Below are 26,603 nucleotides of genomic sequence, written 5' to 3' on the forward strand. Positions count from 1 at the left end.
AGCACTTTGAGAAAGACCCTTTTGCCCTCTGTGGAGTACACAGGGAAGTCTCAGCTAGGCCAGGCAGCTGGGTAACTTTTCTTTGATCATGAAATGCATTTGTCTGAGCAGTGGTAACATGAAATCAAAAGTGAAATCAGAAGTCAAAAAAGTAAAGAGCCTTCTCACTAATATTCCAACTTAAACTATACTTTGAGTTTGATGTTCCTGAGTCTTTACTTACAGTGTTTATTGAAGCCTTTCTCTGTCTTGTTAGGTCTGTACAGAGCTGTTGTCCAACCCCTGGACACACCAATAAAAATAGTTTTAAGGAGAAGTTAACCCATAACTGGCTTTGCACGTTGCTTTGTGCTGTAACTTGATATGTGGTTAATCTTTCTGTGTGTTCTCTTGCTGAAATGGGTGGTCTGGGGGATTGGTGCAACACCAGCTGCACTAGGAAGGAGATGAAGGCATCTTTCCTTACAGCCAGGCATCCACAGGATGGTGGTGAAAATGGGTGGGAGCAGCCTGGTCACCATCTCTGTCCTAAAGTTCCATTCTGTCCAAAGTGCTTCTGTGCTGAATTCCTGCTCCAGGGTAGTGCTGACACTGCTGGTGTCACATTGTGTGAGTTGAATCACTCCCTGAAGGGAAGTTCTGGCCAGGTGGGGGTTGGTCTCTTCTCCCAGGCACTCAGCAATAGGACAAGGGGGCACGATGGGCTCAAGCTCTGCCAGGGGAAATTGAAGTTGGAGATCAGTAAAAAATTCTTTTCAGGGAGAGTGCTCAGGCATTGGAATGGGCTGCCCAGAGAGGGGATGGATTCCCCATCCCTGGAGGTTTTTAAACTGAGCTTGGCCGTGGCACTGAGTGCCATGATCTGGTAAAGGGCCTGGAGTTGGACCAAGGGTTGGACTTGATGATCTCAGAGGTCTTTTCCAACCCAGTTGATTTTATGATTCCTTGGTCACACCGAGGCCTCTGGTAGGGCAGATAAGTGCTCTCACAATGCTGTTTCACACCATGGTCTGGATGGGTGCTCAGCCTGGCTCTGAAACATCAGCAGGAGTTAGAAATCACCCTGGACATCTCCAGCAAGCAAACCCCAGGAGGATGTCAGCTATGGCACTGCCTGTCTGCCTTTTCTGTTCTCTCCTGCCCTTCTGTGCTCCCAAACCAAAAGTAGATGTTGATGTTGATGTGCTAGTGGAAATTTGTGGAAGCAAAGCTTGCAAAGCTGACCAGAAACCCACCTCACATTCTCAGCTTTCCGTGCTGATTATGGCCTGTGCCATTGGAGTGAACCACATCGTCATCCATCGGATTTATTCATGCTTACCCCTGGAGTTCCATTCAGCCTGCTTTACCAGGCTGCCTAATTCAAAGCATTTGTCCAAAGCCCCACTGCTACAGTAGCAGAAAAAGCTCAACAAGGAAAAGAAGAACTCCTTGCTGGAAGTGGTGGCTGATCCAGTAACAGACCTGGTTACAACTGGGATCCTCAATGCTGCAGTGTTTGCCTCAGTCTTCAGAAATACAGACTCCCAGGCCTCTGTGCTTGGTGAAAGGCATCAAAAAGGAGAAGAGCTCCCAGCAGTGGATAAAGGTCACGTCAGGAGTTACTTTAAAGAACTCAACCCATGTGAGTCCATGGGCCCAGATGGGCTGCACCCAGGGGTGATCAGCAACCCCTGGGATCAAGAAGTAGAAGACAAGAGCCAGCTAACTTTTTCCTGGTGGAGTCTCCGACTCATTTTCACCTTGGGACTACCAGTATCTCTCTGTATTCACTGCCCCTCGTGCTTCCTTGAGAGATCATTGCTCTGGATGGAAATTGCAGCAGTGTTCTGGTTATAGGTACATTTTGTCACTCCAGACTCGTGCTCTGAGCAGCACAACTTCTACAAAGATGAGAGGCAGCATCATTACTTGTTGCAGAATTTGGACTGCAGTGGCTGAGCTGTTCTTGCTCCTGAGGTTATTTGTTGTGACTCCTTAAACATACTCTAGGATTCTATGATATGGTGATTTTAGATAGTTGCTTCTGTTGCTTCTAATTGAAAAGTCTGACTTGCTACCAAATAGAGAAATTATTTTTTGATATGATGGAGGTCTTTGGGTAATGCCATCCCTGTTCTGAGGAGCAGTGATACCATCTTTCAGATACACATTTAAGTAAAGAAGTTTTTGGATCTGCAACTGTCAGGAATGTACTTTGGCTGATGAATGCAGCCAAGCTTAAGGGTGAGATCCCACAGTGGGTCAGTTAAGCTTTTTTGGTCTGCCAGACAAGATTATCATTTTATTTAACCAGAAAAGTAGTTTTCATTGTTACTTTATTGCCAGGGGTCTGTCAGCGTTTCCATTATAAACCCCCTATTTTCAGGGATTTGAGTAGACTCGAGATTTAAGTGTTCTGGTCTAAAACTTGGCAAGGGTGATCTTAATTCACCAGCGGATATTTTCTTTATGAGATTTTAAAACAGTCAGCTGTTTCTTAAATTGTAGCGAAGGCAAGAGGGTTTTTTCCTCTTGGATAAACAGATAGGGCTATTTTTTTCCATCTCATTTATTCCAACTAGATGTATAAAAAATAACTCCCTATTCTGTTGTTTAAAAGAGGAGGGAGGAGGAGGAGAAAAAGGGCTATCTGCCTGCTGCCCTGTTCTGTTTGCTATGCCTCAAAACCTTCCCTCTGGTCTGTGTTTGTGAAGTCCCACCCACCCTCTCAGTCCCTTTTCTCCTCCCCTTTCCTTATTTCCCTTATTTACACTCTCACTGCTTTAAGTTGCGGCGTTTGTTCTCCTTACTCCATTCCTCCCCTGTGCTTTCCTCTCTGGTGCTTCCAGCACTCGATTCTGATGAATCTGCCTGTTTTACCTCTCTCTAAAATGCAACTCTGAGTTATTCTCAAGTGATACAACATACCTGTGGTAAATAGAAGCTTTACTTTATACTTAACTATATATAGTAATGTACTTTGCTACTTAACTGGAGAACATGTGCATGACTCGTAGTTGAGTATTGCAATTTTTTAACCCTTTTCTGAGACTTTGCTGTGTCTCTAGAGCAAAGTACTTTCACATTCCTTTTTTCTTTGTTAACCAGGTCTTTAATGTAGACCGAAAAAAGTGAAGTGTGATTGGTGCAGAACAGCACTGTGGGTTTTCATGGCTGGGCTCTTTTTTTTAGTCATTTCCTGAGAGCTCAGTGCAGAAATGGGACAGTGCAGGAAGCGACAGTGAGCTCAGCAAGGCTTCGTGTGCTGTTAGAAGTCGGTGTGCTATAGGTGAGGGCACATCCTTCTCGTGGAACTGTAGGAATACCTGGTCCTGGGATGGATTCTCAAGGTCTTCAGGAAGAGCCTCTGTCACAGCAGCCAGCGAAGTGTCTGGGGATGTAAAATGGTGAGTGAGGAACTGCAACAAGGAATGTAAGTGAAGTGCTGAAATCCAAGGGGTGCAAAATGAGTGCTTTCAAAAGGCACTATAGTCTCTCTCCTGGGACCTTCAGAAGATCATTGTCAGAACAGGATGCTGGCACAGCTGCCTTGAAGGACTATCACTGGTACCACCAAATGAAGAGTAAGAGGTTGTATAAACAAATGAGCTTTGACTTGGAGAGAGCTGTTGGAGCACACAGGTGGCAGACACATCCTTGGCTTCCCTGGAGGATAAGCAAAAGAGAGGGCTCCTCCAGCCTGAAAGGGCAACGTAACAATCCAAGGCTTGCCCAAAGTTCTGCAGGCGTGGATGCCGCCAGTGCTGATGATCTCCATGAGGACCCGGCGGAGACTCTTCCCCAGGCACAGAGCAGACCATTCCGGGCTCCCTTCAATCGCTCCCTGTCGGAGCCGGTGCCGCACACCGGGAGCAGGAATCCAAGGCCGTTCCTGCCCGCCGTGCGCTCGCTGGATGCGGAGCAGCAGGGATATTCCTTCCGGGGAATCTTCTCCTCTCTCTCAAGTGGCTTTTCAAAGATGATGAGTCGAAAAGGAGAGCCTGGCAGTGAGTCCATGAACGAAGGGAAGACAGAGGATAATCAAGTTGATTTGAGTACAGGTAACAAACTCCTTTTGGTTTTGTTCTGTTTGTGTAACAGGTGAGTGTAGCGAGACGTTGTTGGGACATATGATAGTTGTTTAAACTGTTTTTTAACATGGCTTTATTAACATCCCTGGAGGTTTTTCAACTGAGATTGGCCGTGGCACTGAGTGCCATGATCTGGTAAAGGGACTGGAGTTGGACCAAGGGTTGGACTTGATGGTCTTGGAGGTCTTTTCCAACCCAATTGATTCTGTGATTCTATGATTCTATGACATTGGTGACTCTCTGATGTTCTGTCTTAAGTTAAAAAAAAAAACAACTGAAAAAGGGCCTTTCCTGATAAGGAAGTGGTGTGAGATGTTTTGGTGTGTGCTTAAAAACTTGGAGGTCCCTGAAAACAATCATCACCTGATGGTATAGCAGTAGCATTTCCCCCTTAAGTGCACTCTGTGTGGTGCACACAGTCCTGCAGGCACAGTATCCTCTGTGGTGTTGTGGTGCCCTGATTGAGATATCAAGCCTGTCATTGAAGTGCTAAGGACAGAGAGAAATTAAGCTGTCTTCTAAACAGTGTTCCAAACAGTGGAATGGCTCTAGTTCCTCATACCAGATTCTCCATTTCGTAATCAAGCAGCTGAATCAGTGTCTGCTCTCTGGTGGATGCCAAGGACAGCAGTGTTGCAAAGGTTTAGCCAGCTGGGATTGAGGTCAGCAAGATGCCAGTCTGAGATTTCATTTAAATCTACTCTGCTTATAACAACACTCATAAAGCAGCAGGTAAAAAGGCTGGGGAAAGGGGAGAAATCTGCCTTTTCTTTTCCCAGGCTTTTCTGTAACTTTGTAGTGGGGTGCCCAGCCTGAACCTGGGTAACTGATGGTGCTTGGGAAAAAATCCACAAAGTTTAAATTTGTTATAAAACCAAAAATAAACCTTCCTTCTCCCCAAAACCTCAGCACTTCACAGATTCTTGTATTAAAAGCCTGATAACATCTGGATCCAGTTGAGACTGCTGGACAAGTCATCAGTATTAAAAAAAATTCAGTAATAGTGGTGAAAGAAGAATATACTCTGTCTGCAGGGGTGTTCAGTCTTTCAGTCTCAGTGGAATGTGACTGACAGGCTTGTATTTGCTACTGGAAGCTGTCACGCTGCTTTAAAACAAAAACAAATGGCCCAAAAGAAGAAATAGCTAAGGAGGACTATATCTGTTCAGGCCTAGTTGTGTACAGTCACTGATTTGTTCCTCCAAGACCTTTCCCAACAGGAATTTGGCTTGTTAAATTGTGTGGAACACAAGAAAAAAAAAATTAACAGAACCACTTTTTTTCCTTTTCTGTTGAAGTGTTGGGTTGGGATTTTCTCCTCCTTCTATATTTATTCAGATTAAGAACAAAGGTTTCTATTGCAGGCTCCCATTGCTGTTGAGACCTCCTGGGAAGGTATTCTGTGTGACAGAAGTATTTTGGATCAAAATCTCTTGGTATATGAAGAGCAGAGCACCCTGTAGTTCCTTTTTTTCCTCTGTTCTGGTGCACTTTGATGGTTTTCTCAGTTCCTAAGTATTGCCAGTCACTGGGTTATTGGGATGCTTTGCTTTTAGTAGGGGAAAAAGTAAGCAGAGGAAAAGGATTATTTGTGAGAAGCCACCCCTAGGTAAATACTTCATGTCAGCCATGGCACGATGACTGAGCCTTTTGGCTCTCTCTGACCCTGCCAAAACTGGTTTTGCAAAGAGACTCACAATTCAGGAACTGAGAGAAAGACAATGGGTCTCTAGATTAAAAGTCAAGCTCTCTCGAGGGAGGAAATCATAGCTGGGAAGGTGTTTCGGGAAGTGAAGTCACCCATAAGATCACCTGCAATAGCCAAGTCCTGCTTGAGGTCCTGGGCCAGATCCTGGGCCACTGTCGCAGGAAAACAGAGCTTTTGGTGGGATGGACAGACACCTTCATAGAACCATAGAATTGATTGGGTTGGAAAAGACCTCCAAGATCATCAAGTCCAACCCTTGGTCCAACTCCAGTCCCTTTACCAGATCATGGCACTCAGTGCCATGGCCAATCTCAGCTAAAAAACCTCCAGGGATGGGGAATCCACCCCCTCTCTGGGCAGCCCATTCCAATGCCTGAGCACTCTCTCTGCAAAGAATATTTTTCTGCTCTCCAACTTCAATTTCCCCTGGCAGAGCTTGAGCCCATCGTGCCCCCTTGTCCTATTGCTGAGTGCCTGGGAGAAGAGACCAACCCCCACCTGGCCAGAACTTCCCTTCAGGCAGTTCCAGACAGTGCTGAGGTCACCTCTGAGCCTCCTCTTCTCCAGGCTAAACACCCCCAGCTCCCTCAGCCTCTCCCCACAGCACTTGTGCTCCAGTCCCTTCTCCAGCCTCCTTGCTCTTCTCTGGCCCCGCTCCAGCCCCTCAATCTCTTTCCTCAACTGAGGGGCCCAGAACTGAACACAACACTCAAGGTGTGGCCTCCCCAAGGCAGAGTCCAGGGGAAGGGTCACTGCCCTGGGCCTGCTGGCCATGCTAGTTTGGATCCAGGCCAGGATCCCCTTGGCCTTCTTGGCCACCTGGGCACACTGTTGGCTCTTCGTGGAGTTTCTTTTCAGCCTTTGATGTTTCAAAAGTTCCAGCCTCTAGTTCTTCAAGTAGAGAACAGCCTGTGTTTAAGGGGACTGGTTCACCCTGTGCAGCTTTGTGGGATGTACAACCACAGGACAGCCAAGTGCTTACCACTGGTTTTATTTTTCCTTAAAGAGCTGCCTGGGCCATAATGAGCTGGAGCTGCTGGGCAGAGGCTCCTGCCCCACACAGCACTGTAGGCTGAGACCTGCTAAAACAGTGGTAAAACCTGTGAGCTCTTGGGGTTTAGATCTGAGGTCTGAGGGGGATGGTTTGAAGATAAAAGGGAGGAAAGAAGTGTGCCTTGTCTGTCATGTTCTTCAGCCAGAGTCTAAACACTCAGCAGAGATCAAATCTTGTGTTCTTTCAAATACAATGCAAGTTTAATTCTGGTGGGGGGAGGTCATCAAATTGCCCACTGACTGTTTTGATAGGACTCCTTGGGTAGGCAGAAGGTGTCTTCCCATGCCTACAGTCCTGTTTACTGTTCAAGAAAAAATGCAAGAAAGGGATGTTTTCCATGAAAAGCAGAATTTGGAAATCCTCAGGCAGTGAGGTCTGTGGTAAAAGTGCTCAGGCACTTTACCAGTCACGAGGTGACGTGAGACATGGGGTTCCTCCAAAGTGTGCAAGCAGTTTTACTTGGAAAAGCGTGATTGAGAGTCTCCCAGGAAACATCTGTTGGGGCAGAAATTCTTGTCCCTGTGACCCAAACCCCAGAGGACCTTTCCTGTGTTGTGAAATACACAGTGGGAGAGACGTGCTTTGGAGTTCAACCAAGGGAACCTGGAGGGGAACGTTCTGCCTCCCTTCTGGCCAAGGAGTCAGGTCTTTTACATCCACAAACTCACCTAATTAAAAGTATTTCAGCTTTCCTCTGAAATACCTGGAAATTATCAACTTTTTAAGAGTTTGTCTTCCTTCCAATGCTTGCCTGGCCTCTTTTTTTTTGCTTCATCTCTGCACCAGAATGGCAGAGGAATTCCCTTCTTCAAGAAATGCTCTCTTCACAAAAGAGGGTCTGTTGGTTTTAGGGCAACCTGAAGAGAGAAGTAGGATTTTAAAATTAAAAATAAGATCTGGATAAATATTTTCCAGTCGGTCTCACAGTCTAGGAAGCATGTTCAGACACTGTTTCATTGGTTCTTGGCTCTGGAAATGCCTCCTGGATGGGCTCACTCATCGTCTTAGGCGATGAAAGGATGCTGGACCTCCGGAGAGCTGCCTGCCTGGGCTCTGCCCAGAGCTTGGGATGCAGAGGCTTCCTGGAGCACATGGCAGACTTTCTGCATCCCACTGAGCGTGGGTTTGGGAGGAAAAGGACAGATGGATTGGACAGTCAGCAGGAAGAGCTGAACTGTTTCCCCATGTGCTGTGAGTCTGGGTGGGAATGAAGAGCTTTTGGTGCATTTCTGCTGATTTCTAATCACTCCTAGAGCCAGGAATTGGAACCAGTATTTCCATTGGAATGTGCAAAGCCTGAAGGTAAAAGGTTTTTTACTCACTATTATGTTTTGCAATTTAAGAAACCTCGAAGTGTTTTAATTTCTAGTAAGTGTATCAGGTTGAGGAAGGAGAAGTGTCATTCTGATAAACTTAGTGTGGACGTGCCATGATTTGGGTAGAAACAGAAAAGGAAGGAGCTCTGCAGACAAAGCCTTTGATCCCAGGGTTGTGGGTGAGCAGCTGCACCTGTTCTTATTTCTGAGTATTACAAGATCTTTTAACACTCTGGAGAATGGGTTTGTTAGACAGTTCTCAGATAACATTTATTTCACGGTTGCTTCTTATCTGGACCTCAGGGTGGTGCAAGTTTAATTGTAGATTGATGACAAAATAATCCTTCAGTAGAATCAATTACCTGTATCTTCCCTGGCTATCTCTGGTTTGGTTTGGAGGGGTGAGGGTAAATACTGATTTCTTTTATTTGGTGTGTGTTTGGCTTTCACAATTGCTCCTTGTTCATATTTTTATAAAGACAGTTCTTCAGAATTACTTTCTTCTCTTCATGTGGAATAAAGATACATGTCTTCGGCCTTTTATTTTTGATTTCAAGCTTTCATTCATTTTATGGAGAGTTTTTGTGCCTTGAGTGAGGGAGAATATTTTATATTCTTGCTTTTCCAGATTTGATTTTGGATTTTTTATAATGCACTGAAGTTATTTGAACCCTGTGCTCTTATTAATATCTTTGCACTCTGGGTTTATTAAATTTTATTTCTTCTCTATTTCCATATAAACTTATTTAGAGATTTGTGTTTTCTCATTTATAGCTCAAAGCCAAGGCAGTTCCGTGTTCAGATTCTTTCAACGATTCCCAAAATACAAAGCTGTTTCTTCCTGGCTGAGTAGGAATTCAGTATTTATTATTCATTGGAGCAGCTTTTCTGTATTCATGTTTTTAAAACCACTTTCTCCTTTGAGAAGCCCTTCCACTGACTCATGTTCCTCCACTCCCAAATCTCTTGCGCTCTTAAGTAGTTTATTTTTGGTGGGGTTTTTATTGGTGAACTTTTACACAATTGAGCTTATTCATGTGTTCATTTAAGTGCTGTGTCACAAGGTGTTCAAATTCCTTCGCCTTTAGTGGTCAGAGCAGGTTCAAGATATCTGCCTGTACCTAATCCCTCGTTGCATTAAAATGACAGTAGTTTTTTGTAGTTGTAAGTATGAAAATAATACGTTGCAGTCCAGTATTGCTCTTTATTTTAAACTGTAGTGTGGCTTTGTGGTAGTAAATGCTGCGTACGTGGTATATTGGATATTACAGGGGGTGGGGATGTGCAGGGAACGTTTCTGGCGTTTCACAGCTTGGAGTATCACTTAACCACCCCCCAGTATTTCCCTCGCCTCATTCATCCCAGCCATTGTGATGTTTAATGTGGGCAATAGGCGAATGCTCTTCAGCTGAATGTTTATGAACACAAGATAATGAGCCGTAATATCCGAAGCCAGTAAAATTATGCTTATCTGATTTTAATTACACTTAACAAGTGGTGTCTCTAGGAAGGGAGTTTCAGTTATTTCAGTGGTGAGTGGTGATTTTCATGTGTTTAATCTCCAGAATCCAAAAATTCACATTCAGTGGGATGAATGAGGACATTTATGTTTTTAAGAGCTGTTTTCTGACTCACAGAATCAGAAGTGACTGACAGGGTGTCGTGTTCCAGGTTGCTTTTTGCTGGTTTTGTGGTTGGTATCCGTGGGACCGTCGGGATGTTGTACCTTCTGCTGCTCATGCAGAGGAGTCTGACAGCTGGGGCTTGCAGGAATATTATCTGATTACCTTGATCCTGAGAAATTATTGCACTGGAATTATCTGAGGAGAGGGTAATCATGTCCTAGAGATGACTTGTCCTCCTGTATTTTCTTTGCAGGGGGAGAGGGGTTTGAAGAGATGCAGCTTTCTTAGAGGCAGCCAAGAAGTAAAATACAGAGATTAGGAAAAAAGGCTCCCAGTGAAGTAAAGCTTTGGGGTTTTGGTGGGAGAAGCTTTTCCTTTGATAGCAGGCCAGACAGGGTCAAAAGGAAGTGGCTGGAGGAGGAAAAACAGTCTTTGCTTTCCAAAGGAGAAGCTATGTCTGGAGCAGATGGATTTGGAGTCTTTGGCAAAGCTCTGTATTTCAACTGTTGAGCCTCTGGAGAGAGGACAGGGGCAGGATCTCCGGAGGGCAGCAGGAGATGCTCATGGACCAGGGGTGTTTGTGACATTTTGCACCTGCCCTGCAGCCCAGGAGGGGCCCAGGCTGGTCTTTGGTGCTTCTCTTGAGACTTAGGATGTATGGAAGTAACTGTTAGACTCTTCCCAAAATTCTGTGTTGTTCTTCAAGACAAGGCGTAACCCACAGCTGCCAGAGGGTGCAGAAAGGGGAACTGTACCCAGTGGTTCAGTCAGAATCACAGAGTATTCTGAGTTGGGAGGGACCCACAAGGATCATCGAGTCCAATTCTTCAGTCAATGGCCCACACAGGGGATTGAACCCATGACCTTGGCATTATTACAACCAAGTTTTAACCAACTGAGCTGATCTCAGTTTCCTTGCTAAACATATTTGACACTGGAAATGGGAGCTTTAACTCTTGCAGACATGTACATTTGGGGCCTGTAGTGACAGGGTGAGTTCTGCCGTGGTAAAACTTTCTCCAGGCACAGCTCCCTGGTTTGCATTTCCACAAATTCTGTCCGTAAGGGAACTTGGCCCGAGATGAAAATTGCCTGCATGCTTACAAAACGAGCCCTTCCTGGGCACATTGACCCTTTTTTCCTTAAAATAACAAACCCAGAGGAAAGTATTTGGGTTTTAGGCCTTTGGGTTTTTTCCAAATAACGAATGGTGCTGATTTGTAATGCTAACAGTGTGTGATTTAGGGCTCAAAGCAATGGCATTTGAGAAGTAAACAAGCACGTGCAAGATTATCTCTGTGCCTTTATTTATCCCATTGCTTTGCTATAGAGTTACTTGATGACTTGCTTTAACTAGTTAATTTGTATTATCATTTAGCCTTGTGCTTTCTGTGGTGATACTTTCTCTGTGGTAGTTACTCAAGAGACTCTTTAGAGTCTTCTGATATAAATACTTCATAATCCTGTAAAACATCACTTGTTTAAAGGAAGCTGTTTATGTAAACAATAGGCTAATGCATGAAACTCTTGACATGTTAGCATCGAAACCAACTGTCCCCTGAGTGGTTTTGTTCTTACTCTGAGGAAAGCTGAAGCTCGACATCTGGTCTTCTGTGGGCGAGAGCTTTTTGCAAGTTATGGGGCTGCTTGTTCAAGTGAAGTTAAAAAATATTTCCTGCAGAGAAGGTGACAAAAAAAAATTACTGAAATAGCTCCTTAAAGAAGTTCATGTTTTAGAGAGCAGGCGTTCTCTGTCTTTATTCCTTATGGGGAATAAGCTGGTCATTTTACTGTGTGCATTTGGTGTAGGAGGATCCTTCTCAAAACATGGATATTTGACAGGGGCATGTAGTGATAGGATAAGGTGATATGGCTTTAAAGTGAAAGAAGGCAGGTTTAGTTTCTGTATTCAGAAGAAATTCTTCACTGTGAGGGTGGTGAGGCTCTGGAACAGATCACCCAGAGAAGCTGTGGCTGCCCCATCCCTGGAATTGTCCAAGGCCAGGTTGGACAGGGCTTGGAGCAACCTGGGCTGGTGGAAGGTGTCCCTGCCCGTGGCAGGGTGTTGGAACAAGAAGAGCTTTAAGGTCCACTCCAACTCAAACCATTCTGGGATTCTGTGGTTCTGTGAAAAACCACTTGCCTGAAAACTGCTGCAGAGAGGAGCTGGATGATTGGCAGTGACGTGTGAGAACAGGCAATGAGCAAACCCACTTTGGCAGCTCAAAATGCATCTGTGTCAGCTGTCACCACACATTGCTATTGATGCTGTCTGTAGGCTTGAGATACGGAGATCAGGGCTGTGTGGGGTCTTTTGAATAGTTTCTAGTCTTTGCATGAAGTTTGACTTCTAGTTCTTGAGATTTGTTTATTGTGCAAAGATCCCTGATTCTTTTTGCCTTTCCTTGTCACAGACAAATCGCTCTTTGTAAAAGGTGAAATGCAAGCAAGTACATGGGCAAGCCCAATGGCAAGTTAAAAGCAGACCTGCCTATTAATTTTATGTCTGATTTCAGCTGCTTTTGCATGTTTTATAGGTACTGGAGTGTTTTCCTGCATCCCATACTCTGACCACTCCCGATTAAATCTGAGATTATTGCATACTTCTGTGATGATGGCATGGTCAGTTTTAGCTGCATCTCCCTCATTCCTAAGATGAGATGTTGTAGATTTCCTTCTGCTCATGTCTATGAATTTGCAATCAACTTTCACAGAAAAAATGGCCCTTTTAGCAATTCTCCTCTAACAGTCATTTAGTGACACAGATGCTTTGGCAAAGGGTTTTAACAAATTACTGCAAAATAATCTGCCAAACTTTAAACTCTTGGAGTGTGTCTCCATCTACCTTATCTCTCCCATTAACTCTGGCTGCACTTGTACACGAGAGAGGCTTTGTTGGTGTCAGGGCCCCAGGCAGTGCCACTGACCTGCCTATGAAGGGAAGAAGGTGAACCCTCCAATCCAAACGGCTCCTTTGTAACCGACTGGAGTGTATTGGTGTGTCCTGTATAAACAGCCTCTCTCAGTAACCAGCTCCTCTGCCAGCTTTCTGAAAGAGTGAAGCCTTGCACACCCGATGTACCACCTTGAGTGTTGTGTTCAGTTCTGGGCCCCTCAGTTGAGGAAAGAGATTGAGGGGCTGGAGCGGGGCCAGAGAAGAGCAACGAGGCTGGAGAAGGGACTGGAGCACAAGTGCTGTGGGGAGAGGCTGAGGGAGCTGGGGGTGTTTAGCCTGGAGAAGAGGAGGCTCAGGGAACACCTTACCACTCTCTACAACTCCCTGTAAGGATTTTGTAGCCAGGTGGGGATTGGGTTCTTCTCTCAGTCAACCAACAGTAGGACAAGAGGGCACGGGCTTAAGCTCTGCCAGGGGAGGTTTAGGTTGGATATCAGGAAGAAATTCTTTCCAGAGAGAGTGGTCAGGCATTGGAATGGCCTACTCAAGGAGGCGATGGATTCTCTGACTCCGGAGGTTTTTAAGGTGAGACTGGATGTGGCACTGAGTGCCATTATCTGGTAATCAAAGTGGGGTTGGATTAAGGGTTGACTTGATCTCGGAGGTCTCTTCCAGCCCAACTGATTGTATAATTCTGTGATGCTGCATTTGCAGGCTGTGGTTGTGAGTGTGTGGGGCTCAGCAAGGGGAGGGTTCTGGCTGCAGTGTGGTTAGGGGGAGGTTTCCTGCCACCCAGCCCTCCTGTAGCTTGATAAAATGAGTGTGGTTCAAGCCACTGATGTCTTGAAATGACTGTCCATTCCTTTGCTTAGGTGAGTGATAGTCTTGCAAAAATACGATGATGTTTTGAAAAGGAATGGGAGAGGAAGAGATGAGTGTGCAGTCTGCTGTGACAGAGACAAATCATTGTCTCATTGTTGGCCTTCTTTAACTCCAACTGTGACTTCCACCCCCACTTACATGTGCAAGTGTCATGTGATGATTTGACTCTTCTTTCCAGTGTCTCAGTGTTAGGGGTGACCTCTGTCAGTAAAAGCCTTTTAACCCAGAGGACTTGTCAAGGGCACGGGGCACTTTAGAGGGGTTCAAATACCCTGGCAGTGTGGGAGGTGAGGCCTTTGTGCCTTTGTGGGTTAAGGCATCAAGAGGCTTATATATCTTTTATATTTCTTTTTTATATCTTTTAATACGTAATCTCAAGGAAATGACTGAGATAGTCACCCTGGTTCTTCAGCAAAGTCAGTGTACATAATTAATAATAAGGGAAGAGCAAACCAACATATGTCAGTGAAAGGTGGGGCAAGATTTTCCATCTCCTGGTCCAGCAGAGACAAATCCTGTACATGTCCAAAATCAGTCTGGTGCTCTCCTATAGGCTCATTGGGTGCTGGGGAGCTGAGTCTGCTGTTGGGTCTGCCCAGATCCAGCACAGCACTCTGCTAATGCCTTTTTTCTCCCTCCTAATCCAGATATGGACTGCTGCAGCCACTGTTTTAGCTGTGCTAACAAGGTACTTTTTAGCTGGCATATCCACACCAGCAGGGAGCAGGTTGCCACAAAACCTGCCTGAGGAGCTCATTATAATGACAGTTCATTAGCTCCTGCTTGGATATACTCTATTAGCTGCAAAATGGGATGATTTCTTTCCAGGAAATACATTTTCCTTTCTTTATTGTGGAGTTTCTTCTGAGCTTTCTGTGAATGCTTCATGCTTATAAACAGAAGTGAAGGCCCTTAAATATAATTGTAAAATGCCATTGGGGTTGTCTGGGGGGGGGTTATATGTGTAGAGCAGGAGTTTTGAGTTACTTTGACAGAAGACATGAGTGGCTCAATGTACCAGTTAAGAAATTTGTGTCTGCACAGGAACCAAAACAGTTTCTTGGGTGCATATGTAGCATCTTGTGGAGTCAGGAGCCACCAAAGGCAGGAGTCTAGCTGTGCTGTGCACTGGATGTGTCCAGACTCTGACACCTTCCTACTGTTACTCTGGAAACTATAATTTCCAACATGGCCTTGAAACAGGGTTTTTTTTTGTTTGTCTGCAAAAGGAGACAAAGTCTGCAGATGAGAAAGAAATGCTCCTGTGTGGTATGAACCCAGCTGGGGCACCGACTGTGCTGGATTTTCATGGTTGTGCTTGATGTGGAATCACACGTTCAAATGGATGTTGCTGTATTTATTTTCATTTTAATGGTGGAAATTCCAGGTGGATGTGTTATGTATGTGCTTTGATATATGCACCTAAGGAGACCTATCCTGAGAAATGCAAACTAGAGAATATAAAGGAAGAAAAACAGCCTGAGTCAGACATTTCGAAATTGTCAGGTACAAGAAGGGGAAAAAAGGGACAGCATAGAGGCTCCTCAGACTCCCTCCCTGCCCCCAACAGGCCCAGGCTGAATTAAAACCACATACAGCAATCTCCACTCTAAATAACTTCTGCATGGCTATATAATTTCAAAGAGAAATGCTTTCAGGGTGATGATAGGTTTTGTCTACATCTGTAATGTCTCATTTGTCTTTGGATACCAACCAGCCTTCGCTTTGTTTATTCAGAGCTGAGCAAACATGAAGCTGAATGTACTTTTCAATGATCAATGTAAATCAACGTGAAAAATGGAAATCATTATAAAATATACACACACATATATATTTAGCAAGGCTTGCTAGATTGATTGCTCCTAAACCTGGAGCCTGGCTCCTCTTACGTGCAGAGAATTCACAAAGAGACAGCCATAGCCCAGGGACAGTGAAGTGTGGTCACTGATGGATAAAATAAAATTCAAGCCTGTTTGCATTTTAATGGATTTTAATCACATGGGAGTTTGGGAAAGAAAAAAATGGATTTTTTTTTTTTTTGCTTTTCATCATTGTGTCTGATTGCTTCAGGGCTAACAAAAGTGGTCCCAGGTACTGAGATATCATTTTCAGTTCTTGTGCTGTTGTTGAAAGAGGCTTAGTCAAAGACAAGGGATGTGCACAATCATCATTAGTCATGGAGAGCAGGACAAATAGTGCTGGCCTGTAGATGTGGCAAGGAAAGCAGAGCTTAAAGTTTTTGGCAAACTAAGTAGTAAGGAGGAAATGAACAAGATGCCATGGATGGTTTTTATCACCAGAGATTTACAAAAATAAGTTTGCCATCCGTCAGGGGCCGGGGGTAGGTACCATCCAGCTCTAACCATGTGGAAGCAGCACCATCTGTCTCTAGCAAACTAAAACTCCTGAAAAAAGGGAGTTCCTTAGTCTTTCACTCTTTAGTGCTGCCTCTCATCTGTTTGGCATTCCTGCTGTCTGTGGCATGATGTTCATACGTATTTTAAACCATTTTGCTCTGTGCTGCTGGCAGGGACCAGCCTTGCCTGGTTTACCACCCCTTCCTGCTGTCTCTGCCTCATTCATGCCTTGCTGGCCACTGGTTTCCTCTGACACTCCATTCCCTGTGCCATAATATGGTGAAATGTATCCCTCAACCCCCAGAAATATTTTTTTTTGTTCAGGAACATCATTGCTAAGACAGCTGAACAGGGTATTTGGTGATAATACTGTCACTAAAAAAGGAATAAAAAGAGGTAAGGGGGAAACAGAGCATGTGTAAAACACCAGAGTACTTTATGAAGGGCAGAAAATAGAGAAGCTCAAGCTTTCTGCCCTGTATTTTCTTTTGTTATGTCACTAAGTGGGATGTTTGTGTCTGTTTATACTCTGATTTCGTGTGTGTTTTGAAATCTCATTGTACTCGGTGGTGGAAAATTGGCTGCTTAAGTAAAGGCATGTTAAGGACAGTGCTCTACAGTAGCTGGAAGGAAATGCTTCTCAAATGTATTGTCCAAGTTGGTTCTAGTTTAATAGTCTCTTGGGTATGTGAACTTTCCTTGCCTTCTCCACCCATCTTCTGGCAGCAAACAGAGTTCTCAGCATTTCAGTTTAAAAATAAAATAATTAATAAAAATCTTTCTTGCCCTTCTAAGCTGTTTCCCAATTGGAGTGAAATGTATTTCAGTAATAACTCATAAAATCACTTGTGTTGGTTGATTATTCCCACTGGGGAGGGGAACACCACAAAGCAGCAGCATAAAGCAAATCTCTTCAAAATATTATAATTATTGTATTTATAGAAAGCCTGCCCTCTCCCTTTCCCCCAGTCTGGTTGGATTTACTGTTAGGAGACGTGGTTGCACAGCAGGGCTGCTAATTAGATGTTATCAGGCCTGTTTCTGCAAGGTTGTGACCTATAAATTTCTGGTTAGCGTTGCTGTAGGAAAGACATTTTCTCTCCACTGGTTATTATTTATCCTTGCTGGATTCATTTGTTCTCCTCCTGGGATTTTGGAGAGGAGCACCTGTGGCTTTCTCCTTTGGATAGGAGGGAATTTGGATTCTCTGCGGGAGCTTCATGCTGTCAGTTTGCAGAACACGAGGAACACATGTGGGGACAAGTGCATGTTTGTGCTTAGGCATTAAATGTAAATATAAATTAAAATACAATTTTAAGTATAAATTTACAATATAAAAATTTGACTTGAAAATAGAAATCAGCTAAAAAGCAGCTTAGTGAGTAACAAAAGGTTTGGTCCTCACAAGCTTCATATTTTACAGGTTTTGGGGAGTATTTTGGAGTAACGAGGGAAAAATAAGTAGCTGAGGATTCCATGTTGGGGTGAGCATGTGGAGTTGCCTTTGTTCTTCTCAGCCTGAACTACTGGAAAGAGAAGGAAACATTAAGTAGAGGGAAAACCCAGGTGAAGAGTACCTGAAATACAGCATCCTACCTCCTTATCCTTTTAATTAGCTAGCCCATCCTCAAAGGATGCATTAATCATGCTGTTTGGGGTTTGCAAGAGCATGGGGAACCTGCTGCACCTGCTTTGGTGGAACCTCAGGAGCCTTGATCTCAGCATGGCAAAGATGGCCAGACCAAGCTGGCCTGCAGCAATGTCCTTGTCCTGACAGCACTTGCAATTCTCTGCCCTGGCACTGTTATTTCTTCTCATGTTTCCTCTTTATTTAGAGTCTTTTTAGAATCAGAGGAATTGGAAGGGATTAAAACACTGTGCCCAGGTGGCCAAGAAGGCCAATGGAATCCTGGCCTGGATCCAAACTAGCGTGGCCAGCAGGCCCAGGGCAGTGACCCTTCCCCTGGACTCTGCCTTGGGGAGGCCACACCTTGAGTGTTGTGTTCAGGTCTGGGCCCCTCAGTTCAGGAAAGAGATTGAGGGGCTGGAGTGGGGCCAGAGAAGAGCAACAAGGCTGGAGAAGGGACTGGAGCACAAGTGCTGTGGGGAGAGGCTGAGGGAGCTGGGGGTGTTTAGCCTGGAGAAGAGGAGGCTCAGAGGTGACCTCAGCACTGTCTGGAACTGCCTGAAGGGAAGTTGTGGCCAGGTGGGGGTTGGTCTCTTCTCCCAGGCACTCAGCAATAGGACAAGGGGGCACGATGGGCTCAAGCTCTGCCAGGGGAAATTGAAGTTGGAGAGCAGAAAAAACTTCTTTGCAGAGAGAGTGCTCAGGCATTGGAATGGGCTGCCCAGAGAGGGGGTGGATTCCCCATCCCTGGAGGTTTTTCAAGTGAGCTTGGCCGTGGCACTGAGTGCCATGATCTGGTAAAGGGACTGGAGTTGGACCAAGGGTTGCACTTGATGATCTTGGAGGTCTTTTCCAACCCAATCCATTCTATGATTCTGTAAAACACCATCTTATTCCAACCTCCCTGCCATGGGCTGCAACACCTTCCACTAAACCAGGTTGTTCAGGGCCCCATCCAGACGGGCCTTGGGCACTTCCACACAGCTTTTGTGGGCAGCATCATGCAGAGGAGGGAAGAAAGAAATTATCAACTATATTCTGACATATTGGGACAAAATTTGGCTTGATGTGCTGGTCCTGACATGTGGCAATGAGGAAATCAAAGTGCTCTGAGTCAGGAGGCTCCTGAGCTGTGATCCCAGCCAGCAGCTCAGTGTCCTGCTTTGACCACAGTGCTGGTAACCTCCTTATGCTTAACCCAAGGGGATTGGACTCCCCAAGCCAGCTTTCCCTCCCTAAACCGGGCACAGTAGCTGGGTTAAATCACACAGGGAAACCAACCTCACATAACCTGTAACTGGAGGTTAAAGGGTAGAGCTGATAAAAGAGTATTACAGGTCGTTGCTGTACTGCATTCAATGTGGGGTTCAGATTATTTGCCATAAGACATCTCTTTGCATAAATCTGAATATGGCTCAGGATCCCCATTGCATTTATGTAAGATCCAGTCTCCTTCCTCTAAAGTTTTGTGTCTGAACCATCTTTAAAGGATGAAAAAAGTCCAATAATCCTTTGTATATTAATATTAGTGTTGAATTACTGAGATGCATGAAGACCTTTCAGAAGTGAGGGAGGAAAATGCAATGAGGAACATTCTGGTGCTTTTGTGTAAGGTTTTGTTTTTAAGTAGGTCAAATCAACAAATTGGTGTGTAATAGCTGGTTCCAGGTTCACCTGAAAACATTTTGAAGATGCCAGAAGGAAGCAGAGTGGGTCTGTCTAAATAAGCAGCATGGGGAGTACTGCAGGGCTTCTTTTATATTCTATTTGAATCCCTTGAGGTGGTCCCTTACTAAGTCATTTGTTTTAGGTGGTTAAAATAAGAAAACTAACTTTAGCCTGTAAGCCTGAATGACCTGGTTATTATGCACAAAAATGCACAAGCTTGTCATAGATTTTAGTGTCCTGTGAACTCTCCCTTTGACAAGGGAAGATCAGCTCCCCTCTATGAGACATCAGCAGTGCTCCCAACTCCTATATTCTCTTTTCCCAAAAGTCTCTTGAGACAAATAAACCTCCAAACCTCAAAGAAGCACCTCATTGCCCAATTGTATGTCCAGGTGTGGAGAAACCCTAAAATTGTACAGCAGCAACAGGCCATGCAATGAGCGAGCATTTAGAACATCACAAGAAGGCTTTGTGGGGTTTATTCTTATTATTCTTTATTTTTTCTTTATTCTTTCTCATCATAAACTGTACGACACACAAAGAGAAATGGTTTTGAGATCACCCAGGGTGTGTTTCTGTAGGGTTGGGTTTAAAGGAAGGGGAATTTGGCAATCCTGCCATTGCTGTGAGGAGTTTATGGGCTGAGATCAGTGACAGTGATTGCCTTTCTGGAAGGAAAGCTGCAAAAAATGAAGAAGGAAGAAGGCACAGCCCAGTCTGGACACCTGGTGTTGCAGCAGCTGTGCAAGGGAGATTTAGGGGTTGGTGAGAGCAAGCACTGCACAAAAGACAACAGGGGAAGGGTATAGAGCTGGGTAAGAAAAGGACCATGCATAACTTGAGAAGAAAAACTGCAGATTTTTTTTCCTTCCACAAATAATTAACTTTTCTGCTATTCTCCACTTTCATGAAAGCCTCTCCTTGCTCTGAGGAGAAGTGTCACTTGAGAGACTTCTCAGAACTTGGCAGCTGTGTAATAGGGGCATGTAATCTTTTATAATCCTCTCTACAGGTTTGTAATAACCATTTCTGTTTTGAGATTCCAAAGTGTTTTGTAGGCCAAGTGGGAATTTAACTGCGAGACAAAAATGTGCTTAATATTCAGGAGCAAAGATGAGTGGTCCTGGGCAGGGAACGAGACCTGAATAAGAAGGAAGGGAAACCTGCTTGGCATTGTAGGAAGGGTCACAGCGATGGCTTCGAGCGGCTGCGGGTGATTTGAAATCTTAGGTATCCTGGGAACCAAATTGTTTTCTATCAGGGATAGCAGCTTCTGTTGTGGCGATGTCATGAGGTTGAGGAGGCTGCACAATGAGCCGCTTGTTTGCGGGTGCTCAAGGAGGCTGGGCTGGGCACAGGGCTGGGCACAGAGCACACCTGCGTGTCCTGGGAGGTCCCGCCTTGACTGGGCTGTGATTTCTGATTCCACTCCCTGAGCCACAAGTGATTGAGTGATTGGAAGTTACTGGCCCCCATCCATCTGGGAAAAGGTGCTGCTGTCTCCTGATAGGCACAACCTTCCTGCTGTCTCTCTGAACCTGGCAGGGCACAGACATGAAGACAGCTTGGCTGTAATAATGCCAAGGTCATGGGTTCAATCCCCTGTGTGGGCCATTGACTTAAGAGCTGGACTCGATGATCCTTGTGGGTCCTTCCAACTCAAAATAGTCTGTGATTCTGTGACAGGGACAGAGAGCGAGGCGCAGCTGAGGGAAGTGAGGATCAGTTACCCTTTGGAAGTTTAGCAATCGGCTCTGCAGCACGTAAGAAGCTTAGAGGAGCTCAGCAGTGTTCAAGTTAATTGGTATCGTTAAACTGCTATTAAGAGCTCCCACACCTTTTGCTCAAAGAAGCTGCACAGTGACAGCGAGCTGGTGCAACTTTCCGCTTTCTAATCACAATTACCAGGCCAGTTTGAGCTTTATGCCTACTTTTTGCTTCACCCCTTAGCTCTCATTTTGTAGGACTTTGCAAGAAAGCTGGAGACTGTTGGCACGCTCAGCATCTGCTCGCTAAACTAGTCGTAAGATTTTAAGACTTGTGGTTTCTTTTTTGGAACGACTCCATGGTTTTTCCTTTTGAAAATAGGATCTCGGTGAAACTGCTCACATGGTTGTGGCCTAACTGAATTTGTGCTCTTGAGCTTCTGCAGAGCAGTTGGGTACCGGGGAACAGTGAGCCCTTGTAGCAGATACCAGGGGCTGAGGGTGGCAAACGTGTTAGCACAGGCTTTGGGAAAGGCTGGGGTTGGGAATTGCGTGTGCTACAGGGATGTGAGAGGGGAAATCTTGGCTGATCTCTCCCGTAGTCTCAGCCTTGGTGTGAAAACTCCTGAGCTGTAGATAGGCACAGTGGTGACGCTGCAAGAACAGGGCAGATGTATTGACTCTGCACCAGGGGAAGTTGGCAGAGCTGTGTGGGAGCTCAGCTGGGGCAGCGAGCCTGCTGTACCTCGCTGCTGCCCGCCAGCTCCTGCACAAACAAGTCACATCTCCTAGGGAAGCAACTGAAGGGCTGGGAATGATGTCAGCAAAGAGAGGGGAGGCAGCAAGAGCTCATCCTGCTGGGAGATGCCAGGTTCGTTGAACAGTAGCACTCTGTTTTTTGTCTCCTGCTGGTTGCAAAGGAGACAGCCCTTGGCTGCTGTTAGCTATTCACTCATCTGATGGCTTATTCCTTCCCACATAAAAATTGCTCCTGACATATTTTCTTAATGCAGAAAATCAGTAGGAAATCTAAGAATCTGGCTGGTAGCTCCGGTAGTGGACATTGAGCTTTAAAGGTGCATCTTTATTTCTTGGTGTTGAGGTGGGACTGCTGCACATGAGAAATTGAGAGCAGCGAGGCCACCCTTTTCCCACCCTGTCACAGGCAAAGCTTTCCAGCAGCTGGTGGGGAAAAGCTGTGCCCTTGGCTGTTGGCAGAAGAGAGGTACCATCCTCACTCAGAGGAGGGGGAAATCCTCAAAGCCTTACTCATAAGCATTGAATGGCAGATCCCTTCAGAGTTCCCTTCTCTAAATTTTAAGTAATTCCTTCTTCCAGAGCTGGGCATATGGGAGCACACACACAACAAGCATAAAAATGGCCACAGAGATAATTCTTTGAGGGTACAGGGCATGAAAACTACCTGACTGGACAGTTGTTGCTTTAATCTGTCTGTGGCTCATGAGGTTCTTCACTGGGAGAGCGGAAAACGAGTCCTGAGGCTGTGTCTGATCACTGCCACCCAATAAAAAGCAGTGGAAAGTTAATAAGTTAGATTGGCAAGATTGGCCTGTACTAGAAAAATTAAATATCTTGTGAAGAATGTGTGTTGAAATGCCAAAATATCAGAATCTGAGAAAGTCATGGCACTGGTCATGGCTTCTGCCAGCGTCTAAAATACCATTTTCACCTCCTTAAACCTTTTATGGTTTTATTCTGTGCAGAATGGCTTTTCCAGGTAGCGTTTTGGCTGTAACCGGTTGGCGTGAGAGCTTTGGAGATCTCTGAAACTTGATGGTTTGACTAAGCTTTCTTTACCTCCTACCCATGAGATAGGATTTCCATACAAATATTTGGTTATGGTTGCATGCAGCTGCTGGAGGAGAGAAACTGGATTTAGCTGAACTGAGGGCTGGTCACTGTGTGCGCTGAACTTCGCTGAGTGTGGGTATTAAATGCAACAGGAAGAATTCACACTAGATACTCACCTCTGTAATAACATCCTACATAAATAGCATGCCTCTCATCCCAAAGGATCTGCTCGTGCTCTCTACACTTAAAATACCACCTGCTCCACCACAGAGATCTGTTGCTGACCACAAAAATGTAGGTAACTCTTCACTGAAATTGAGCTGTGCCAGGGAGTGATTTAGAGGGGCAAGTGAGCACTGCCATATCCCACAGCAGCTGGGAGAAGCTTCCTAGAAAACCTGCACTCATTGCCTACTTTGTGGTTTGAAAGAGTGGCAAGATTAATGGTTCTCTTTCTAATGTGTGCTGGTCATATCTCTAAGTGCTTTCTGATTTAGAGAAGAATTAATCAGCCCTGAGAGCATCGTGTTCTCTGTGTCGTGTGAGTCTCTGCATTGCCACACACAGCATGTGCTGAATTTTCCTTATACCATTAGTCATGAGTGTGGTGTATTCTGTGTTGGGGCATTGTGGTGGTTGTCTGGACAAACTTGGAAGAGACACGTCCTTTCTTCTTCCAAGTGAATTTGTGCATCATGATGTTTTTTTCTTTGAACAGTTGTTGTTATAGTGTTTGCCTGCACTGTTCTGATCCTGCTTAGATCAGAGACCTTTGCATATGGCTGGGAGTTGGTTGGAGAAATAAGAAATATAAACAAAAGATATATATATATATATATATATATATATATCAGCATGAGAGAAAGTGGAAGTTGTCTTGATTGTGCTTCCCCAAGCAGACCCTTGGTGGCTGACCTCTGTTCTCATCTGCTCCCTGTAAAAGTTGAGATTGCTCCTCTTTCAGCTGGACCAGGGTTGCTTCAATACCTGTGTCTGTTCCCAGGACAGCAGCACTTGGGTTTTCTTCTCTTCTACATCCTGACCCTGTAGATCTTCATCTGAACATCAGCAGCTGTCTGAAATAGCTGCACATCCACCCACAGCTGTGCCACAGAACTGCTATTGCTGTCTATTTTCACTCACATTAGTGACTTCTTTTGCAGAAATCCTGCCTTGTTGTAAGATGCGGGTTTGAGGGAACAAACGTGTTGAGACTTAATGCATTTCCCTTTCTGCCATGCCCTTCCCTTGAATCCCTTCATGAGCTTTTAGAGATGGTGTAAGTTTAGCAGAAGGACTTGTAATTGCTGTTTGTCTTCGCGGCTACATGTCAATAGTAGGGCTTGTTTCAGCTTCTGCTCAACTGGCTTGATAAAGGTTCAAACTGCTGATGATTCAACCTGGACTGTGTGGTCATGCACAGCTGGATAGGTTGGGGTTCTGACAAGCTCTCAGATGACAGCACTTACCTAAAACACTCCCCTCTGAGTGCTGTCTCTATGGTGAGTACATAAAACACCGTGGAAACACTGACATTGTGCAAGCAGACCTGTTGTCAGAAGGTGTTAGGGCTCCTACTAATCTCTCTTAGGGGGAAAAAAATTCCACCCGGCATACAAACTTGGCCACTGCATTAGTTACTCAGCTGCTTGGCAGCTCCTTGTTGGAAACACTAAGAACAGAATATGGACCCCAATAAAGTCGAGGAAAATTTGGCAAGTACTTCAGTGAGCCCTTGATTTCACCATAGGAAAAGTGGTTAAAAAAAAGCTCAGAGTTGTGCCAGGGGTGCTCTTGTCATCACTGGGATGGAGGGTTATTTCTGTGTTTTTATTGATGGCAAGTAGAGTGCTTTTTGGCAAAGAGACTGAAGGCATGAATTTACTCTAATGTAGTTTTGTTGGCCTGATTTCTGGTAATTCTGTCCTTTTCACCAGCTCTAAGGAGAGAATATGCAGTTCTTCTGGTTGTAGAAGAGCTGTTGGGGACTAAATGACACTGGAACACCCGTCATCTCTTGGAAATCATTTTCTGATTCTACCCATTGTCAGCTTTTTGGAAAGTGTTCTCCGCTCGTGAAAGCATTTGGAATTTTAAGGAAAATAATTGCTGCCTGCTTGCAATGGAAGCTTCAGAAATGTTCCCATCTGATAGCACTGTACTGCTCCCTAAATACTCCTAAACTGCCGTCAGTTCTCATGAAATGTCTTCCCCTGTCTGTGGGGCTCAGCTTGGCACTGGCTCCTGCTTTCCTCGCCCTGCACCACTCAACACTTCTGTTGTTGTGTGGTTATGGCATCACTGTCCCTCTATTTTCCCTTCTTCTCAAAAAATAAGTTCTGTACTTCAAAAATAATAAGGTATAAGTTGTCATCTGGATGGAAGATAGGGAGCTTTGTGGATATTTATAACATGGCTAATGGCATTTCAGAGCCCTGAGGAAAAACAACGTGGTTTCCAGTCTTCAGCGATGTCGGATGTGGCAGCGACGTTCCTCTCAGTTCTGCAGGGATGTACCAAGAAGGGGATTTTTTTCCAAGCTGTTACTTAACAGATATTAGCATTTGAAGGCACATAAGGCCTGACCTTTAATCCTGTGTGTAGACTGGCTGATCTGCTTACTTGAATGCCTCATTGTAATGCTGCAGAATGGAAAGGATTGCATCAGACCCGAGAGAAATCTCCTGTCACCAGAACTTGCCTGTTTAGGTGTGTGGCTGCCTGAGCCCATCTCAGTAACATCTGCAAACTCAGAGCTTGCAGATGCAGCTCCTTGATTTCTCCAGCTCCTCTCTGAAATTGCATTTGTCAGTGAGTGATCACTCATCTCCACAGCTCAAGCCTTGCTGTATGAGCTGATAGAGAGTAGCTCCACATGAAAAAGGACAGTCTTTCCCAATAAGTGCTCCTAGTTACACATAGACTTTTTGCCATTCACTTCCAAAGTGATTCAAACCATGGTGGTTAATTAGTTTTATGGGGCCTTAGTGGAAGAGGTTGGTGGGTTTTATATTACATTCACGTGAAAAGTCGGAGCCAAGAATGTAAAATGAAAACTGAAAATGAAGAGTCCCGGAAAGCAGAACGGGGTTTGTGAAGCGACCAAGTGTAAATGTGATACTGTGCAAAGTCCCAAAGAGTCTCCTGTCTAAACTGGTAACATACTTCAGAATAAATTTTGAAGTCACAGCTGTTGCAAGAGGCTCCAGAGATATCAGCCATGCAGGAGGGCGAGCTGAGAAATAATTTACATAGGTGGGACCGATGCGCCAAAGCTCCACTGCTTTGGTCTTGGCTGCAGTGAGTTTTCTTGGAACACGCATTCAGCATCCATGTGGTCTGCAACATGTGCTTGCAGCATCAGCCTGGGGCAGAGAGAGGGCTGAAGCTGTGGGATCTGACACACCGGAAAACCAGCTTGGGACTGCTCCTCTTTGTTGAAGAGAGCACTTGGTCAGGCTTGTAGGGGTGGTGGGGCTGTGCCCCGACATGTGTTCAAAAGGATACCAATACAAACAGAAAATGTTAATTCTGTGGTGTTCTCTAGTGGTGATTGACAGCTCCAGACACCAGGATGGCATGTCAGTCTGCCAGCAGCCTGTGGAAAGCTGTTCTGACGTAGCCAACCCACTTGGCAACAGAGCCGTGGCTGGCCGGCGCTGCCTGATGACTCAGTTAAGTCCTGGAGTTGTTATTGCAGTGGAAGAAGTCGTTCTGTTCCTTAATTCCTTTGTGCAGCCCTTGGATCAGTTGGATGGTATTATCCTGCCAAGGCCTGTAGTTAGTAGAAATTGTAACACAAAAATCTTTTGGGGCTGGGCAAGTCGTGACTGTAGATTCTGCATTGGAGCTGATGGTCCAGGAGGGTTTTCTTTTGCC

The 26,603-nt window shown here is 45.0% G+C and overlaps 1 protein-coding gene across 8 annotated transcripts in view; it reads left to right on the forward strand.

Moving 5' to 3' along the window:
- RASAL2 (RAS protein activator like 2) overlaps window positions 1-26,603 on the forward strand; it is a 179,966-nt gene that overhangs the window by 60,588 nt on the left and 92,775 nt on the right. For 4 of the 8 annotated variants that reach the window (XM_071564734.1, XM_071564735.1, XM_071564736.1 and 1 more), the window contains exon 1: window positions 3,184-4,043. The exons of 3 other annotated variants lie outside the window; for them this stretch is intronic. In XM_071564734.1, the coding sequence (XP_071420835.1) occupies window positions 3,449-4,043 (595 nt within the window). In that variant the 5' untranslated portion in view covers window positions 3,184-3,448. Of the gene's footprint in view, window positions 1-3,183; window positions 4,044-8,061; window positions 8,138-26,603 lie in introns of those variants that run through there. One more of the 8 variants, XM_071564741.1, reaches the window with a different exon arrangement.

Source organism: Pithys albifrons, chromosome 10, assembly GCF_047495875.1.
Source record: "Pithys albifrons albifrons isolate INPA30051 chromosome 10, PitAlb_v1, whole genome shotgun sequence".
NCBI classification, from domain to species: Eukaryota; Metazoa; Chordata; class Aves; order Passeriformes; family Thamnophilidae; genus Pithys; species Pithys albifrons.